The sequence below is a fragment of the Diabrotica virgifera genome, chromosome 9, assembly GCF_917563875.1.
Source record: "Diabrotica virgifera virgifera chromosome 9, PGI_DIABVI_V3a".
Classification (NCBI taxonomy): Eukaryota; Metazoa; Arthropoda; class Insecta; order Coleoptera; family Chrysomelidae; genus Diabrotica; species Diabrotica virgifera.
Genome location: NC_065451.1, coordinates 92941046 through 92961656, shown reverse-complemented (window position 1 = coordinate 92961656; position 20611 = coordinate 92941046). Strand labels below are relative to the sequence as shown.

At 33.4% G+C, this 20611-nt stretch overlaps 1 protein-coding gene across 1 annotated transcript in view; it reads left to right on the top strand.

The window, feature by feature from the left end:
* The window catches only part of LOC114334789 (uncharacterized), a 44530-nt gene extending 26736 nt beyond the window's left edge, over positions 1-17794 (top strand). Inside the window, exons 4-5 of the mRNA XM_028284883.2 lie at positions 8047-8217; positions 17469-17794. Of these exons, the coding sequence (XP_028140684.1) occupies positions 8047-8217; positions 17469-17590 (293 nt within the window). The 3' untranslated portion in view covers positions 17591-17794. The remainder of the gene's footprint in view (positions 1-8046; positions 8218-17468) is intronic.
* Positions 17795-20611: the final 2817 nt, after the last annotated feature.

Here is a 20611-nt window from a genome sequence, read left to right as displayed (position 1 = left end):
ATGGTATACATTTTTATTTTTATTTTAATACTAAAATGCCTCCAGCAAATGGTTTCAGAACAATATATGTAGTTTTGCTTCAGCTTGGGATTAAATCACTTTCGATGAACTACTGCGTGAAATATTCAGTTTATTCTTATTCGTCTTATTTTTAACAAGTTCTTTATCCATCCGTCTTTAATTTATTTGCAATAAACCTAATGGCGTCTTTAATTTCTTCATTATCCGTAAAATATTTCCCTTTGATTATCATATTTTGTTTCATTATTTCTTTATAAGTCTACTTTCCAGAAAATTTACTTTTCCTCTGAGTTCCAAATTTTCTTTTCATAAATTAAGTAAATACTTACTCCTGGACATTTTTTGTTCTTCTCAATTTCTTTCAATTCTTGATAATCACACCCTTTCTTAATTGGAGACATGAATAATTTTTTATTTTCATGCAATAATTGTCATTCTGCCCCTCTCCTTAATCCCCATTAACCCACCCTTTCCTTTTTTACCTCTTTCGTGATTTATTTTTCACTTTAAATTTGAGTTAGTTTTTTCTTACTATACTAAATTTACATTCAAGATGCAGTAGAAATAAACAAACCAAGACACGTTAAGAAAATTAAAAAATAGAAAATCTCCAGGAGAGGACAGAATATCGAACGAACTCCTAAAGTACGGAGGACAAGATCTAACTAAAACAACTATTAAAACTAATACAAAAAATAATAGAACAAAACAGAATACCACAAGAATGGAGATCAAGCATCCTAATACCTCTCTTCAAAAAAGGAGACAAATCAGACCCGGAGAATTACAGAGGGATTAACTTATTAAACACGACATTAAAATTAACAACAAAAGTGATAACAAACAAATTGAATGAAATTATAACATTAGCAGAAGAACAACAAGGTTTTAGGTCGGGAAGGTCATGCACTGACGCTATATTTATAATGAGGCAAGTTCAAGAGAAATCGTTGGAATACAACAAACCTGCATATTTATGTTTCGTGGACCTTAAGAAAGCATTTGACAGGGTCACATTAAAGGACGTTATCCACTTGTTATACTCGAGAGAGGTACCTCTGGGAATAATTAAAACGATAGAAAACATCTACCGGAACAACACAATAAAAGTAAAAGTGGAAGATGAACTAACTCACCCAATTGAAGCCGACAATGAGATAAGACAGGGGGATTCCTTGAGTCCTTTACTGTTCAACCTGATCATGGACGAAATAATAAAAAAAGTAAGAACTAAGAAAGGATACCAAATGGGAGAAAAACAACTTAAAATAATCTGCTATGTGGACGATGCAATACTAATCTCTCAAAGTGAAGATGATTTACAACGTATGCTGCACCAATTCAACATAATCGCCAGAAAATTTACCATGTTAATTTCCTCAAAAAAGACAAAATGCATGGTTATAACAGCAGATCCCATAAGATGTAAATTGGAGCTGGAAGGTCAGATAATAGAACAAGTGATGGAGTTTAAATACCTAGGCATCACACTATCTAGCTACGGAAGACTTGAAACAGAAGTGGAAAATCAAGTGAATAGAGTAAACAGAGCCGCAGGTTGCCTGAATGACACAATATGGAGAAATAAAAATATCGGAAAAGAAATGAAAGGCAGAATTTACAAAACAGTCATCAGACCAATAATGGCATACGCGGCAGAAACACGACCCGACACAGAGAGGACAAAAATATTGCTCGAAACAGCGGAGATGAAAACCCTTCGAAAAATCGATGGTAAGACTCTATGGGACAGAGCTAGAAGTACAGATATACGACGGAGATGCAAGGTGGATAACATTAACAACTGGGTAAGAAGCAGAAGAATAGAATGGAATGACCACATAAGCCGAATGACAACAAATAGGGTAGTCAGGACAGCGAGAGACGGTTCCCAATAGGAAGACGATCAGTGAGAAGACCAGGAAAACGATGGAACGACATTTTACTAGAGGCACATTGAAAAAACAGACAGTCATGTCTATACAAAAAGAAGAAGAAGAAGAAAACACGTTAAATGCTACTAGGAGCACTCCCGAATCATAATTTACAATGTATAAACTATGGAAATCATGATTTGGGATTTACAATATATATACATTGTAAATTATGATTCGGGAGTGCTCCTAGTAGCATTCAGCGTGTCTTGGTTTGTTTATTTCTACTGCATCTTGATTGTAAATTTAGCATAGATATATTAGACTGTCGGATTACAATACTAAATACAACCACAATTTTATCCCTTATGCCTTTTTGTGTACTGAAAATGTCATATTATAAGATAAGCAAAAAGAAAAGTAAATTTAGAGTTGAACTCGGTTTGTTTTGGTAAAAATATAATTTCCCTATTTTCCGGAATTGTTCCAAGGTAATAGTTATTTTCCTAACTAGTGCGGAAAGTAATACTTTCACGCACGAGAATGCCGCTGACCCGAACGACGCGATAGCGGAGTTCGTGCAAGCAGTCGAATGCGGGGAAGACACTTTCTGCATGAGTTAGGAACAATATTTTTTCTAGGGCAGTACGTTTGGAAAAAAGCCACAAAAAATAGAGTGATATCAATTTTTATTTAGGAGTAAAAATACACAAATTAATTCTTTGACAAGGTTGTCAAAACCAAGCTTTGAATATAATGGGTTACCACGACGACGATATTGGTTTCCATGACGACGATTTAAAACCATTGTAATTGTCTACTGATTTGACTTTTAAATATTATGTCAAAATAATTTTATTTCATCGACTTATTGCGTTAATTTGATTAAAACATGAACACAATAAGATACATTTGAAATAAATTAGTAAATAATATCTAAATATTTAGTCCTGTCGCCAGGGGGGGTACAACGGCCTCGTTAATTCAGATGGACTTACCCAAGTTTTTTTTATGTATTTTGACCCGTAGAACACGAATTTTTTGGGTAACAGTTGATCCGGATGTCGATAAGATTGTTATAGACCAAGAACTTGAGGAATCAAATAACAGCGATTTTTGGCAAAACAAAACAATATTTTGTATTTTTTGGGTCATTTTAAGTAAAAAATATTTCTACAAGTTTTTTAGTAGGATGCACAGTTTTCGAGATAAACGCGGTTGAACTTTGAAAAAATCGAAAAACTGCAATTTTTAAACCCGAATAACTTTTGATTAAAAAATAAAATAGCAATTCTGCTTAGCGCCTTTGAAAGTTCAAGTCAAATTATGTCGGTTTTGATTATTTGCATTGCTAAAAATTTATTGTGTTATTGTTAAACAAAGCTACAAACAACTAGTGCGTGAGTGATGTTTCTATGATTTCTCATTTAAAATCGAACGAGTAGGTAGAATAGGTACTAGTGCAATCAAGACTATTTCTACGTTACATGCGTTAAAACGCATGTAAAAGCACGGGAAACCCTACGTGTTTATAGCTTTGTTAAACAATAAAAAAATAAATTTTTACCAATGCAAATAATCAAAACCGATATAATTTGACTTAAACTTTCAAATGCGGTAAGCAGACTTGCTATTTTATTTTTTAATCAAAAGTTATTCCGGTTCAAAAATTGCAATTTTTCGATTTTTTTTTAAGTTCAACCGCGTTTATCTCGAAAACTGTGCATCCTACGAAAAAACTTGTAGAAATATTTTTTACTTAAAATGGCCCAAAAAATACAAAATATTGTTTTGTTTTACCAAAAATCGCTGTTATTTGATTCCTCAAGTTCTTGGTCTATAACAATCTTATCGACATTCGGATCAACTGTTACCCAAAAAATTCGTGTTCTACGGGTCAAAATACATAAAAAAAACTTGAGTAAGTCCATCTGAATTAACGAGGCCGTTGTACCCCCCCTGGCGACAGGACTAATTAATTTATTGCATGTATTCTAGTATATTATAATGCCATATTTGAAGGTATTCTACCGGGAAAGTGCAACTTTCGGAAACGAAATGCGTGCTAGAAAGTGGCTGTTTAAGCACAGCCGTAGAAAAAATATTTTGTTTTATACATATTTAAGACGGTTGAGATTTAGTTTCGTTTCAGAGACCACCACCATCTTTTTATGCACATCTCGATCTCTTGATCTCTTCAGAAAAGCCCGTGGTGTGCTCTGGGCTATTCTGAAGAGATCAAGCGATCAAAATGTGCATAAACCGATGGTGGCGGTCTCTGAAACGAAATTAAATATTAACTGTCTTTATTTCCCTTTGTTCTTACTCACGAATTGAGCACCGTGAATCAAAATTCGTTTGATCATTGCCTAGATAAATTGACGTGTTGTGGAATGCATATCGTAGATTCCCCACGTCTATTCATCTTGCACCCTTTTTCCGTACGCATCTTAGAAGGATGGAGTACAGGTGAAAATCAGAATTTGTTTTCGACCTAGGGGTAGAACCAAAATCTTGGTCCAATGCTATTTAAATATATTGATTTTTAATGTTGTTCTGAAGATACCATTGAAATGTTACATTTAGGGTTGCATTTATTAGAGGATTCAATTTTTTTTAATGTGTAGGGCGTAGGGGGTTCAGTAGAAGCTTAAGTTCAAGTTTTTGGGGTCGCCGCCCTTGTCCCCCTGTCGCCATCTTGGAAAAAGGGGTGCAAAGGGCTTTCGCACTGTAAGTCCTAAACTAGCAAACATACAGAAAATTTAATTACACATAAAATGTAGTAAATTAAATTTTCTAATCGTCAAATGGCCAACAAAAAAGTTATAAATAAAGATAAGAGAAAATTTTGTAAGAAGTTTCCTTTTTGTGGTTATAATTTTTTTTCCGTTCATTTTACAATAAAATATCATCATAGCGATTTTATAGAGGATTTTTCAACGAACAATTTTCACTATAAAGTTGTTTAATTTTATTTATTTTTCTAGGTTTTACAGCGCTCCAAATTTGATCAGATTCTCGAATTCTCATAGGAATACAATAAAATCAAAAATAAGTATTTAGTAATAGTGTTTTATTAGTATGTATTTTTAATGTAATGTATGTAATATATGTTTGTGATTATTAAAATATAATGTATATCAGTTAAAATTAGGAAATTGTGTCTATGAAAATAAAAAAAAAAAAAAATTTGAGCTGGCCAATTGGTTCAAACCAAGGTCATAAATCTAAACACACACACAATTGGGCTTACTTTTCTATCTATACATTTATTTATTATGATTTTAACATTCCTATGCTATTATTAAGCTATTTTTGATACTTTTCCCGGCCACCTATGAGGTAGAGTCTGGAGGCGCGTTTTTTGTGCGGTATCCCCAATAGGCCTAATTCACGTACAATTTCTAGAGAAAATAACATTATTTATTATTATATGTTGAAAAATATCTATCATAGTTAGTATTTTTTCATTTTTTTTTTCGATGGTCCAGGCTGCGAGTCAAGATCTGAATCAGTATCCGATGTGAATTTTTGTGGTATAATGAGAGTTTGAGTTGGCGTCATTGTCGGTAATTCATCTACCGATTCATTTTCTTCAATAATTAATGTTGATATGTCCACGATGTTGCTGCAACATTCACCACCACAATAGAGGCACACTGCTGAACATTTGAGGTCTGCTTTTCGGCAACCATATGCACTTCCAGTTTCCATTGCATCTGCTAAAGATGAATTTCATAAGCTCGGGGTACTGGAGGCTTGGCGGATTGGTATCCAAATTTTTCCATGCTTTTTTAAGCCCCAATTCTCTGGATCAAAATGTTTACCGAGCCATGATTTAATCTGGTGATACACTCGGAGTATGTGGAAATGGGCTGCATCTTGTGTTGGAGGAAGTGAGAAGAGATTAAATGCATTTTTTGTTGCAGTAATTGCATGTCATTGTTTTAGCAAATCGTTTGTATCTCAGAGTTTAAAGAGAATTGTCTGTATTTTCGCCATATAAAGCGACGAAAAACGTTCGTTGACAACAGTGATAAAGAAGGCTCGACTTGCCCACTGGACAAATAATTTTCCCTAGAGTTTCCTTATAAATAAAATAACCACCACCCATGATGCGCTCTTACAAAATCCACAAAATGCTTATCCAATCACAAAAATATAAATTTTACCCACAAGACTCTCAATAGTATTATCTATAGAACTCAAAATACTTTTCACAATTTTTAATACGACAGCACATGGCCAAATAGGTAGCACAACTGTAAGAATAACTTAAGTAGAGGGGGCCGACTGCAGTGCCACCTAGGATAAATTATAATAATAAAAGTAATAGCAGGCAGATATTCAGTCCGGTACGGAAGAAAAATGACGTAACTGCAAATTTTTTCAATTCCTGTTTATTGCGCAATTAACTTCTAAAATACTATGTAAAGATGATACGAAAATTGGAACTGTAAAAATGTGCTGAGCCACTATGGGGTAGTTGCGTCGTTACTGAAATACGCGCTATGTTAGACCTTGTTTCAGATGCATAATGACGCAACTGTAGATAGGGTTGAAAATGGGGCGATTAAATTAAGATAATGAAATTCAAACCAATATCGATGAAAATAAAACCCATCGTTGTCAAAAAACAAACGATATATACCGATGCTCCTGGACGATTACTCTTCATTTAATCCCCATTTTAAATACTTAAAAATTGTTTTTTGCTCTTCTAAAGAATTTTGCATTTTGCGGTTGCATTATTCTTCTTCTGGACTGGCGAATTTGTCCCCAAACAACTTCTTGGGCATTTTCTTATATGCTTAGGGTTCTAAGTTTTATAGTGAGGAGAAAGGTCAAAAAAGATTAATAATAGCATAGAAATATTAAAATCATAATAAATTGTATAAATAAAAAAATATTTAGATAGAAAAGTAAGCCTAACGTTTTGTTTTTATTGTATTCCTATAAACAATCGAAAATCTGATCAAGTTGGGAGCGCTGTAAAACCTGGATAAATAAATAGAATTAAACACCTTTTTAGTGGAAATTGTTCGCTGAAATACCCTCTACAAAATTGCTATAATGTTATTTTATTGTAAAATGAACTGAAAAATGTTATAACCTTCTACACATTTAAAAAATAAAATTGACTCCTCTAACAAATGCAACGTATGGCCTAAAAAATGTAACATTTCAATGGACTATTTTGGCATTTTTATAATTGACTATTTAGATGGGAAATAAGCCACAATTAAATTGAAAAAAATAATTTTATTAACTTTTCGATTTATTAATTTCTTAATATCTTTAATATTATTATTATTTAATTTTTTTTATTATTTTATTTTTATTTCGCAACCCATAAATATTGGCAATATTATTTTAAAGTGTTCTACTTTAAAATGTACCTATAATATATTATGCCTGAATTGTCAATATAAATGAGACAGATTACCTATAGTATTTTTACTACAAAAGCGATATTACGTAGGTCAAAATTTTTGACGTAAGAGAACTGTCAAAACATAAGAATGTGACTTTTCATTACTGCCATGTTTATAATAAACATGGCAATAATGAAAAGTCACATTCTAATGTTTTGACAGTTCTCTTACGTCAAAAATTTTGACCTACGTAATATCGCTTTTGTAGTAAAAATACTATATATAAATTATTAGAAGAATTTTTTACTAAGCAACAACATTTTTATAATTAACTAATTTTGATGGAAAATAAGCCACAATTTTACTAAAAAATGATTTTATTAACGTTTCGACGTCCAAATCGGATGCCGTTGTCAAAATACAAAAAATATTATAAATGTTAATTTAATTAATAATGTAAATATTAACCATCAAAACTAGTTAATTATAAAAATGCCACAGGAAAATAGCTTCAGAACAACAACATTTTTGTTTAATTTAGTAGTATTTTGTATTTTGACAACGACACCCGATTTGGGCGTCGAAACGTTAATAAAATTATTTTTTTCAATTTATTTGTGGCTTATTTACCATCTAAAGAGTCAATTAATTATATTGATTTTTTTTCGAATCCTGAGAAATCTAATAAATATTTTTGAAAAATTTAAACGCAGAATGAAAGATTACATTACTTATTATAATTTTATTAATAATAAAACCCATTGCACTGATTTTAGGTGGTGGTCCATCATTTACGTCATTTTTCCCCATTAACATCAGCGGCGGAGGAGGAGGAAACTGGAAACGGCGTTCAGCAGGTTCTGGTGCCCAGGATGACAACGATATACCATATTCTCCATCATCAGGTTCTGCTACAGCTATTGCTAATTCATTCTCCACTGGTAGAGGTAAGATTTTAATGATACTCAATGTTAAATAACACAAATTACTTTGTGTCAGTTGTTTATTTAGGAAGGCAGAAAATTGAAACAACTTTGTTAATACAACATAGGTTGTTGACATTGTCAAAAACTATGTATTACCGCATTTATACTCAGTCCTATTGGACAGGGAATTGGGCAGGGAAGTGGGCAGCGTGAATGTGTAAATAGCTCACTCGCGCTGCTCATGCTCATGCTACTGCCATTGCACGACGATGCCTCAAAAGTCGGTTTTCGAGATGGAAGTCAAAGGACTGGCAGCGCGAGCGCGAGTAAGCATTCACATTCAACTACTCACTCTCTCACTTGCCGCAGGCAAAGCGGCAAGTGAGTAAGGGAGCAAGACGATGCTGTCGTCACATTCCATTCTTGTGAGTCGTTTTGGTAATGAGTTGTGAGGATATTGGCGAGGAATTGGCGAGGAATATTTCCGTCAGCGGCAGCAGCAGTGGCAATAGTTGAGTATAAATCCGGCATATTAAACACTAAAATTTGTAGTACCTAAAATCTTCATGAAGCAATTCAAATTTGTGGGAAATGTGGGCACGTGGTTTATTTTTCGCTGTTCAAAATGGCCTTTGTTGTTAATTTGGCATCTTAAATTAATATGGATTCATCGATTATTCTTTGTATTAGCTCAACAACACTTGTTGGATTAGTTTTATAAATTCGACTTTTCAAGTAATCTCTGTACGTATGATGAAGAATGTGAAAAAGCAGCTGAAGCAGTGAGGAGAGCTAGACAAATAATGCTAATAAAAGAAAATGAGAATAACAGAAATGTGTATAGAGATGCAAGAAGGGAAATGAAAAGACAATGTAGGAGAAAAAAGAGAATATCCAAAGAAAATAAGCTAAAGGAAATTTAAGAAAAATTTCAAAGTAAAGAAATAAGGTCATTTAACAAAGAGGTTAAAAGAATGGACAAAGGATATCTAAGCCGAAGCATCTATATTAAGAATGAAGAAGGATTACTAATAAATGAAACAGCGCAGGTGCTATAAAGATGGAAAAATTATTTCGAAGAACTATTAAATAATATTGAAGAGGACGAGATGGACATAATACAGAACAAGGATGAAAACGATACGATAGTGGAGACGCCAACAAAACAAGAGGTAATGAATATAATCAGCCAATTTAAAAACAACAAAAGTTCAGGAGCGACAGAAATAACAGTTGAAATGTTAAAGGCAGGAGGCGAACAACTGTACGAGCAACTATATGGGCTGGTGAAAAAGATATGGGAAGAGGAAAAATGCCAAATGACTGGAGGCTGGCTAGAATGTGGGCCATACATAAAAAAGGAGATAAACAAACATGTGAAAATTATAGGAGAATAGCACTCCTAGAGACAGGGTATAAGATATTTGCACAATGCATACGTGGAAGACTGAACGAATTCATGGAGGATACTGTGGGGAGTACCAGGCAGACTTTCGATCCAACCGTTCGGTAACAGACCAGATTTTCACGATAAAAGAATTACAAGCAAATTGCTATGAGTACAAAATTGCCCTGTATGCGCTGTTCATAGATTTCAAGCAGGCATATGATCGTATAAATAGAAAAGAAATGTACCGTGCTCTGAAAGAATTAAAAATTCCCAAAAAAAAATGATTAGCTTGATTGAAATGACGTTGACAAAAACGAAAAGTGAAGTAGTGTGGAAAGACGTCTCAGAGGACTTGAAATCAAACAAGGACTCAGGCAAGGTGACCCGATGTCAACCACGTTATTCAATATTGTTCTTGAAGTAGTAATGAGGAACTGCAGCATAAAAATGGAAGAAACTATATTTAAAAATGAACATCAATGTATAGCTTTCGCGGATGATCTAACAATATTGGCAAAATCAAAGAAATAATTGAACAGAATTGTGAAAAAGATAGAAAAAGAAGCAAATAGGTTTGGTCTAAAGATAAATGAAACGAAAACTAAGTACGTGATAATGGGGGATGCACAGCAAGACAATGAAGAGTTTATAAAAATACAAGGGGTGAAAGATTACATATACAGTTTTGACAGAGTGGAAGAGTTTACCTACCTTGGTGTGAAAGTAAAGGAAAATGGACATGAAGATAAAGAAATAAAATCCAGAATTACAAAAGGCGACCAGAAATACGAAATTCTGAGATGGCCTGTTGAGCAAAATAAATAAATAAGTAATCTCTAGTAAAAAAAATATCTAGGATTGAAATCGAGTGAACGATAATGCTATTCAATATTATCTAATCTACCAGTCCAACGTCCAGGAAATGTGTAATATAAATAATGCCGAATATTTACAACACGGAGCTGGAAGTCCATCTTGCTGAAACCATATCTCATTAAAATTAACTCCAACGAGCAGATACGATTTTATTTTCTAAGTAACATTTCGTATTATTCATCCCTTGTTAAATTTCCTTCTATAAAAAACGGCCCAATTAACTCATTGTCCACTATAGCCGACCATACATTTAGTTTGTGTGATTTTTGAGTATAGTTTTCACGTATTCAGTGTGAATTTACCTCATTCCAATATCTGAAATTTTTATTCTGATATCAGAAAAATGGTGAATGTCGCTAGAGTGCAAGCATTAAATTTGAAATTTCTAGAGTTATGAAAATATGAAGATAATTAGATCTTTACAAGGTTTTGATCCATCTATTATTAGACTAGGTAACTGGTGGCGCAACCATTTACCGTAGTCTAATAGGTCTCATTTACTTAAATGCCCCGTGACGTAATGAGTAACTGGTGAAGCAACTTGGTGGCGTCACCAGTTGCCTAGTATAACACTTAAAGTGACTCTTCAATGGAGGTTGGTTACTCCAATTGCACTTAAAGTGGAAATTACGTGGAAAAAACTTTTCAATATATACGAAGTAACAATGGCATCACAACAAAGACCAATTGCGAATCTGGAGCTCCACTACTTACAGTCGAAAAAGTAAAGTGTGCCATCAAAAGTCCCGAAGATGGTAAAGCAGTAGGCCCTGATAATTTTCATTCCGAATTCTTAAAACTTATGGACTACGACGGTATAAAATGGTTGACAATTATATTTAATAATAAATAATACATATATATGTATATGACACAGGCTTAATTCCCCAAAATGGCTAGAATCAACTCTTATAAATCTTCCAAAAAAACCAAATACGAGAAAGTGCGAAGACTATAGAATTATAAGCCTTAAGAGCCATTTACTTAAAACATTTCTAAAGGTAATTCGGAAACGAATATAAACTGCTCGTCAAAAGTTAGGGATATAGAAAATTATGCTCATTTCCATAGTTGAATTTTTCGTGAACAGATTAACGGATTCCGCTAATTCTTTTTTATTATTTTAGATTTTTCTTTAGTATTTACTCAGTTATGCAAAGGTTTACTCAAACTTCTTTTTTGTACTTATACCGGGTGGAAGAATAGTATATTGTACAACAAGTGAGAAAAAAGACATATTTCTCACGAGCACAGAAGTTTGTTGGCACGAGCCGAGGCACGAGGCGAGGGCCGCAAATCAAGCGAGGGAGAAATATGTCATTTTCTCATGTGTTGTACACTGTACTTTTTCTATGGATGCGGTTTTGTCAAGAGTTCAAATTTCAAAATTAAATAATTTAGGTGCTTTTAGGTATATTTTATGCGTAAATTGAAATAAAATATATATACATTAGGATGTAGGTATTTAATATTCCTGAAATTTATATACCTTATTTTTTTAAATTTTAACTTACAGTTATTTTTGAACAGTTTTGAAAAGTAATTCCTGGTAAGTTTTACTTGACAACATTAACTGTGTTTGTATTGTGCATGTTATCGTGGAAACGGCGATCATAGTATGGAAGACCGTAGGAGAACCCGTGAGAAAAAAATATTTCTCACTGCAATGGCCGACGTTTCTCACTGAGTGAGGAATTGTTCGTGTTGAATGTATGTAAGTAGTGAGAGAAGTTGCATATAGCATCTTCGGTATAGGTTATAGCATCCATAGAAGAACGAAATGTTTTTCTTATGTTAAGTTTGAGACGCCCTGTAGGGAGGACGAGGTTCAAATGTAACTATACATTAGAACCGTATTGTAGTCTCATGTTTTGTGAACATTTTGTTTTTTGAATGTCCCTGACATTTTTAGTAATAAAGAAGATAGGTGGCTTTACTCTTTAACATGTGTTTTAACTGAAACAAAACTAAATTAACAATAAAAAATAACATGTAACAAAACTTTAAAAACAGTGAGGCACATAAGGTAAACTGTTCTTATCAACACTTATAAGAGTTATTTGTCGTCCAGGTAAGCGATATGCACAGCGCAACATAAGAAAAACAAGATTGTTTAATGGCGGATGCTTTGTAATATTTTGGGGCGGAATTTCCTTGAGAATAAGTACGGATTTGGTGTCTACGTGGAGGTTCTTTAAATACCGAGAGATTATTATTACACAGATTTTTTTTTCTTTAAACACTATGTTCCTCTCGCGCTATTTGTAAAAAATAGACATGGCCTCCTCACGTATCACATGTCGTAAGTTATAGCACATATAAAGAGTAAAACCGTCTAGTTTCTTTGTTATTAGAGATATCAGAGAAATTAAGAAAATAAAATATTCGCAAAATATCAGACTACAACATAATATTGGACGGGGTCGAGTTCGCTCCCAATGGTAAGAATTTTACCTGAACTAAAAAAAGGTAGAGTCCGAATTGGCTCCCATAGACAAAATTTATTTTACCTAAACATGTCGAAAATATCACCCAGCGTTGTCACTTCTTTCAAATTTTCTCTTTTTGTTAGACACAGGTACCTTCCTAGAAATATCTATGGGAAAGGAGGAAGACCTAACCCTTCGGTCCTAACTTAACTTTCGGGTATTAGAGTGTAGAGCGCAAACCGGCCGATTTCAGGTAAGAGCGCAAAACGGTCGAGCGCATACCGGCCGACACCGATAATTTGTGTTAAAATTGCCACATATGCCAATGTTGAACTAAAACAAACTCTAAAAGTATTTGTCTAAAAGTATAATTTTCCTATAAAAAGTCTATATAACTATGTAAATTTCCTAAGCAGTATAAATATTACACGATTTGGCAACAATGTCTAATGTTTCCGCGATTATATGAGAGCCTACCCGCATTCATGCGGGAGCCAATTCGTACCCTTCTAAAATATACCTGAACGAAGCGGAGCGAACTCGACTTCACCCTAATATTGATGCATATCCACCTTTGTGCCTTTTTCTCCCTACAAGGTGCCTAAAACTTTTTATTTCGGTTAAAACACATGTTACACTACAAAACCGTATATTTTTTGTTTCTACAGATATCAGCAACATTCAAAAAACAAAATGTTCAAAAAACATAATACTACAATATGGTTCTAATGTATACTCACATTTGTACCTCGTTCTCCCTACAGGGCGTCTTGAACTTAACATAAAAAAACATTTCTTTTCTTCCACCCGGTATAAGTACAAAAAATAAGTTTGAGTAAACCTTTGCACAACTGTAAATACTAAACAAAAATCTAAAATAATAAGAAAAATTAGCGGAATCCGTTTATTTGTTCACGAAAAAATCAACTATGAAAATGAGCATAATTTTCTTTATCCCTACCTTTTGACGAGCAGTTTATTACAAAGTAATACGAGGAACATCTAACAAGGACACAATTCGGATTTCGTGAAGCTCTGTGAACACGGGATGCCCTTTTTGCTGTACAAGTGCTATTTAGGAGATGCAGGGATGTAAATTGTGTATATATGTATGCTTTATAGGTTGCCAGAAAGAATCTGACAGAGTAAAACATGCCAAATTAGTAACTCTAATGCAAGAAATTGGAATTGACAACAAAGAACTGAGAATTATCAGAAACATTTATTAGAATCAAACGGCTAAAATCAAAATAGAAGACCAGTTAATTGATGAAATTGCAATAGAACAAGGAGTACGACAAGGCTGTATTTTATGTCCACTACTATTCAATATTTACTCTGAATGGGTATTTAAGGAAGCTCTAGACAGTTGTGGGAAAGGAGTATTAACAAACGGTGAATGACATTAGATATGCAGATGACACCATAGTTTTTGCCGATAATCTAAATGATTTACAGATATTAACAAATCGTAAAACAGAAGTCAGCAACAGATACGGACTAGCTCTTAACATAAAGAAGACCAAATTCATGACAATTGGTAAAAAACCAATACTAAACGCACAACTTACAATCAACTAACAGAATATCGAAAGAGTTGAGCAATATACATAGCTGGGCACGAATTTAAATAGCCAATGGGACCACTCACCAGAAATTAAACGGCGAAAAATAAAAGCAAAAGCAGCATACGTTAGAATGACACCCATTTTCAACAGTCTAGATGTATCATTAAAAACAAAATACCGTCTGTTGAAATGCTACATATTCACAGTTCTGCTCTACGGAATGGAAGTGTGGACACTAACTGTTGCATATATGAGTCAGCTCGAAGCTTTTTAAATGTGGTGTTATAGGCGCATCTTACGTATATCCTGGCTTGACCGAATTACTAATGTGGAAGCAATGCGTAGAATGGGGAAATAGTGTGAAATTCTCATAACCATCAAAACAAAAAAATTAGAATATCTAGGACAGGTAATGAGAAATCAAGAACATTACGTCCTTCTCCAGTGGATGATTCTCCAAGGGAAGGTAAATAGTAAAAGAGGACCGGGAAGAAGACGCATTTCCTGGCTTCAAAATTTACGAAAGTGGTATAACACGATTACCACTGAACTGTTCCGCGCTGCGGTAAACAAAATCAAGATAGCCATGATAGTCGTCAACATCCGGAACGAATAGGCACTTTAAGAAGAAGAAGAAGAATTATTGCAAACTCTTCTCTGTCTTTAGCTGTTATTATTAGCTGTTCAAAATTTAGCCCTGTCCATTGTCGGATGTTTCTGAGCCATGATAGTATTTTCCTTCCTAGTCCTCTCTTGCTCTCGATCTTTCCTTTCACTATCTTCTTCTTTAAGTGCCTCTCCTATCGGAGATTGGATACCATTAGGGCGATTCTGATTTTATTTACTGCTGTTTTGAACAATTCGTTAGTGGTACAGCCAAACCACTCTCTCAAATTTCTCATCCAGGACATTCTTCTACGGCCTGGATTTCTTCGTCCTTGGATTTTTCCTTGCATTATATTTTGTAGGAATGTGTACTTTTGTCCCCTCATCAGGTGGCCTAATTATTCAAGTTTTCTCTTTTTTATATTCAGTAGAACTTCTGGCTCGTTATTTATTCTGCGTATTACTTCTTCATTTGTAATTTTATCCACCCAACTTATTCTTAGTATACGGCGGTAGCACCACATCTCAAAGATTTCAAGATTTTTAATATTCCTCTGTTTAAGAGTCCATGACTCAACACCGTAGAGCAAAGTATTGAATACATAGCATTTTAACATTCTAGTTCGTAGATGAATACTAATATCACGATTTCACTATAAGTTGAGCATATTAGTACTAATTATTTCTCAGTATGTGGCCTAGGTATGATGTTTTTCTAACTTTCACGGTGTTGAAAAGCTCTCTTTCATTGCTTATTCCAAGCACCACTTCTTCGTTTGAGATATGCGATGTCCATGAAATTTTGAGGAATCTCCGGTGGATCCACATTTCAAAGGCCTCCAATTTATTTCTGGATTATGTTTTAAGGGTTCATGTCTCAACTACACAGAGAAGAGTTGACCAGACATAGCATTTTGATAAACGTACGAATTTCGAGTTTTATTCGAGAATCACAAAGCAGTTTTTTTTATTTTTTCGAATGATTTTCTGACCTGTTCCGGGCATATATCATGAATAAATCAAAGTTGTAGAGTAAGCCTAATGGCTCCAGCCTTCTATAGGGAAAACATATACAATATTTAATATTCTAGATAAAAAAAGATCAAGGCAGGTTTTGTTTATATTTGATTCAGAGTTGGACCACCATCTCCATATAGCTATTTCAGCATCCTTATGCTAGTGTCCTTCCTTATCAGTGAAGCTCAGAAGTCTCAACTCTGAAGGAAATACAAACAATTCTGCCAATTTAAAGCAAACCATCGCAATGCAATGAACTCACCTCTGAGACGCAATTTAGCGACATCTCTCGTATTACGAGGAAAACAACGAAAAGCCCCAGATACAAAGTTTACTACCTTTTAAACAATTAGAATAATTGAAATAAAAATGTAATAAACAATATTTTAAATCTAAGACTTTTCGTTAATAAACTGCTTTCTGGCTGCATCCCGTATCTCCGGATCTTACAATATATAATCACAAGAGACGACGAAACTAGGAGAAAGCAAATAGAGGACGCTTAGGCCACGCATTTACCTTCCCTTCGTCAAGGAAAAGGACCGAAAGACAGTTTCTAAATACCCAAACTGAGTAAAAATGAAAAAGATAAAAAAGATCAAGGCAGCTTTTGTTTATATTTGATTCAGAGTTGGACCACCATCTCCATATAGCTATTTCAGCATCCTTATGCCTCATCAGTGAAGCTCAGAAGTCTCAACTCTGAAGGAAATACAAACAATTCTGCCAATTTAAGGCAAACCATCGCAATGCAATGAACCCACCTCTGAGACGCAATTTAGCGACATCTCTCGTATTACGAGGAAAACAACGAAAAGCCTCAGATACAAAGTTTACTACCTTTTAAACAATTAGAATAATTGAAATAAAAATATAATAAACAATATTTTAAATCTAAGACTTTTCGTTAATAAACTGCTTTCTGGCTGCATCCCGTATCTCCGGATCTTACAATATATAATCACAAGAGACGACGAAAGTAGGAGAAAGCAAATAGAGGACGCTTAGGCCACGCATTTACCTTCCCTTCGTCAAGGAAAAGGACCGAAAGACAGTTTCTAAATACTCAAACTGAGTAAAAATGAAAAAGATAAAAAAGATCAAGGCAGATTTTGTTTATATTTGATTCAGAGTTGGACCACCATCTCCATATACCTATTTCAGCATCCTTATGTCTCATCAGTGAAGCTCAGCAATTTAGCGACATCTCTCGTATTACGAGGAAAACAACGAAAAGCCCCAGATACAAGCCCCATTTAATATTCTATTTATATTTGCCCCCTTGTGATTTTATCAATATTTAGCTTTCAGTCCTCAAGTAAAAACAGGAAGGTTGTATTTAAAAACCTTTTATTAAATTATACTATAACATAATATTTGTTTTAGGTGGTGTAGCAACGTCACATGCGACATCATTTGGAGACCCATATTTAGCAGCGATGTTTTTGAGAAACGGTTATAACCTCAAAGGACATGGTCAACAAAGAGGAGGAGCTACGAATTATTAATATTTATTCGGAAATAAAGTCCAGTTTAACGTAGAATTATTTGCCAAATACATATTTAAAGCACAAAAAAATATGAAGAGAATGTTTATCATGTTAGTTGAAAGAAGACGTACCGCCATATTACTCTTGTATACTGAAGCAATATTTTTTGTAAACTATTTTTTACTCACCATTTCTATTTATTAAATATAATATTTAAAGTAATCAGTATCTATTACGTTACCTTTCACTTGCAGTTGCCTATTTACTATACCCATTCCTCCTCAATATTTATTCCGAAGAAATAATAACAGATACAATAGATACTATGATAATGCAATTACTCAAACAGTAGAAAAAAAAGAATGTGTGTACTTTGTACGCACGTAAGAAGTTATACTTCTATTATATGATTTCAACGAAATCAATATACTTTAAACAGTTTATTTATACTTAATTTAAAAAAAAAATAAAAACCTTATTTTGTAAAAGGTATATGTATTTAAAATCCCTAAAAAGGGCTGTATCACAAAACGTTTTCGGAATCAATATTCCATCATCAGTGTTATCACCTAAAATAAGTGTAACTCTATAAGTAAAACAAACGTGAGGTTAAATTTTGACAAAGATAAAAAAGTGAATAGATAGGTATACTTACAGGTTTACATGCTTTAAGCCACCAAAATGTATGGGTAAAAACCCTTAAATTGATTTTAAACAGTTGGGGTTACAATATGTTATCAGATTTTGAAGGATGTTACAAATATTTTTTGACGAATGTCATGTGATGCCAGGGGTTAATCTGAAAATATTTGTAACATCCTTCAAAATCTGATAACATAATGTAACCCCAACTGTTTAAAATCAATTTAAGGGTTTTTACCCATACATTTTGGTGGCTTAAAGCATGTAAACCTGTAAGTATACCTATCTATTCACTTTTTTATCTTTGTCAAAATTCAACCTCACGTTTGTTTTACTTATAGAGTTACACTTATTTTAGGTGATAACACTGATGATGGAATATTGATTCCGAAAACGTTTTGTGATACAGACCTTTTCAGGGATTTTAAATACATATACCTTTTACAAAATAAGGTTTTTATTTTTTGTGATTTATGGTATACAGCCAGTACAGGAATTTTTCCTTGTGATATTTTTATATTTAATTTAACTATTAAACTAATTTTAATATGTACTTACTACTTTCCAAAAAATTTTATTAAAACAATACCAAAAATTAAAAAAATAAAAGAATAAAACACACACAAACACATTGAAAAATGCCACAAAGAAATGATTTCTGAACAATAATTGTTGCCAAAAATTTTAACTAAATACGTATTTTCTGAAAAAAAATATATAATAATATATTTACAATCATAAAATGTATAAAAAAATAAAAAAATAGTAACTTGCATTGGGGATAGAACCCGCTTCCCGTCGATCCCGCCGATCGAAATTCGAAGTTCTTTCCCATTGCGCCACGTTCGCGTATCTGTCATGTGGGAATATACACCAACTGAACGTTTACACCATAAACTTTTTAACAGTTGTTTATTACTTATATGAATTTAGTCAAATAATTAGTTTGATTTTTGTGGAATTAAAGGAATATTTTGTGGAATAACAATATATTGAATATTGGTAGAAATTTTGATGATAATCAAATTATGTAAATCAAAGCATTACATACTATTTTGGTAGATTCATTTTAAATTTTCCAAATAGGTAGGTACCTATGTAATTTTTATTAGGATACTGAAACATTTACAATTATTACGTACCTGTCGCTTTTAAAAACTATTTAAAAAGTCACTACAATTATAAACTTGCTTTTTTATCTGCCATCACAACAATAAAAACTGCATAATGTACACACCATTTGTTTATTAATATTCTCCATATTGAACAATTATTGACAGATGATTTTAACACCCAATCAGATCCCGTATAACGTTTGAGCGACTAATACCGCACTGTCGGTGTGCGCATGCGCCCGGGAAAATAAAAATTCACCCTCGTGCCTAAAGAAGTATAACTTCAAAAATAAAGGTTTAATGATAATGTAAAGAGAACTCACACACAGTAAAAAGAAATATAGAAAGACAAAAACGAAGAGGGAGCAACAAATAAATAGGACAATCTGAAAATAACTAATCTCCGTTTCAAACATTAGAATAAGTATGGTTGTATATTGCAAGCAGGATTGCATAGATAGTTTTATAAAGACCTCTATACTCTATACTAGCCAAAGACCACAAGATGATTTCCTGACACGAGTAAGGAACCTCATATATCAGGGATCTGAAGTACTTTTACTCATTCCAGTGTCAGAAGTCAGAAGCAAGGGCAGCTTTAAAGGAAATGAAGAACCATCGATCGCCTGTAATTATTAATTGTGTGACTCGTTGTTAGGGCGATAAAAGCAGGAGGGGAAATGCTACTAAAATCAGTAAGCGAACTGTTCAATAAATGCTTACATAAGGGTACGAATACGAATCCAAGAGAATGGAACAATACAGTCCTAGTCTTGTTACACACAAACAGCACCGGATAAAGGGGGCGCCAAATTTTGAGGGATGCCGATATATAAATAAAATATTTTTTACATTCATTATTTTGTTAGACTTTATAGATTATATCTTTGGGCAAAGATTATTCCTAAGACAATTATTGAATAACTGTAACAATACGAAAACTATTTCTACATCACAAAAACAAAAATTCTCTAATAAAAATAATGCAACCTAAAAATTGTTATGGCTTTTAAAGGTCATTTCTCAGGTACCTATGACTTGTATGGTAATACTTAAAATACACGAAGATCAGATTTACAAAGTATCAACAAATTTATGAATTAATAGTCAGTGATATTATTTTACATACTGGCGCTTGTCATCATAGCTTCAATGATTAAATAGTTTTGTCTTTCTGTTCTGTAAACTTTTGCATTATCAATATTGTCGTGTGTCCGTGGGTGTGTAATTTGAAATAAAAAAAAGTGGGTATTTATCAATTAGAAATGACAAGTTCCTTTTC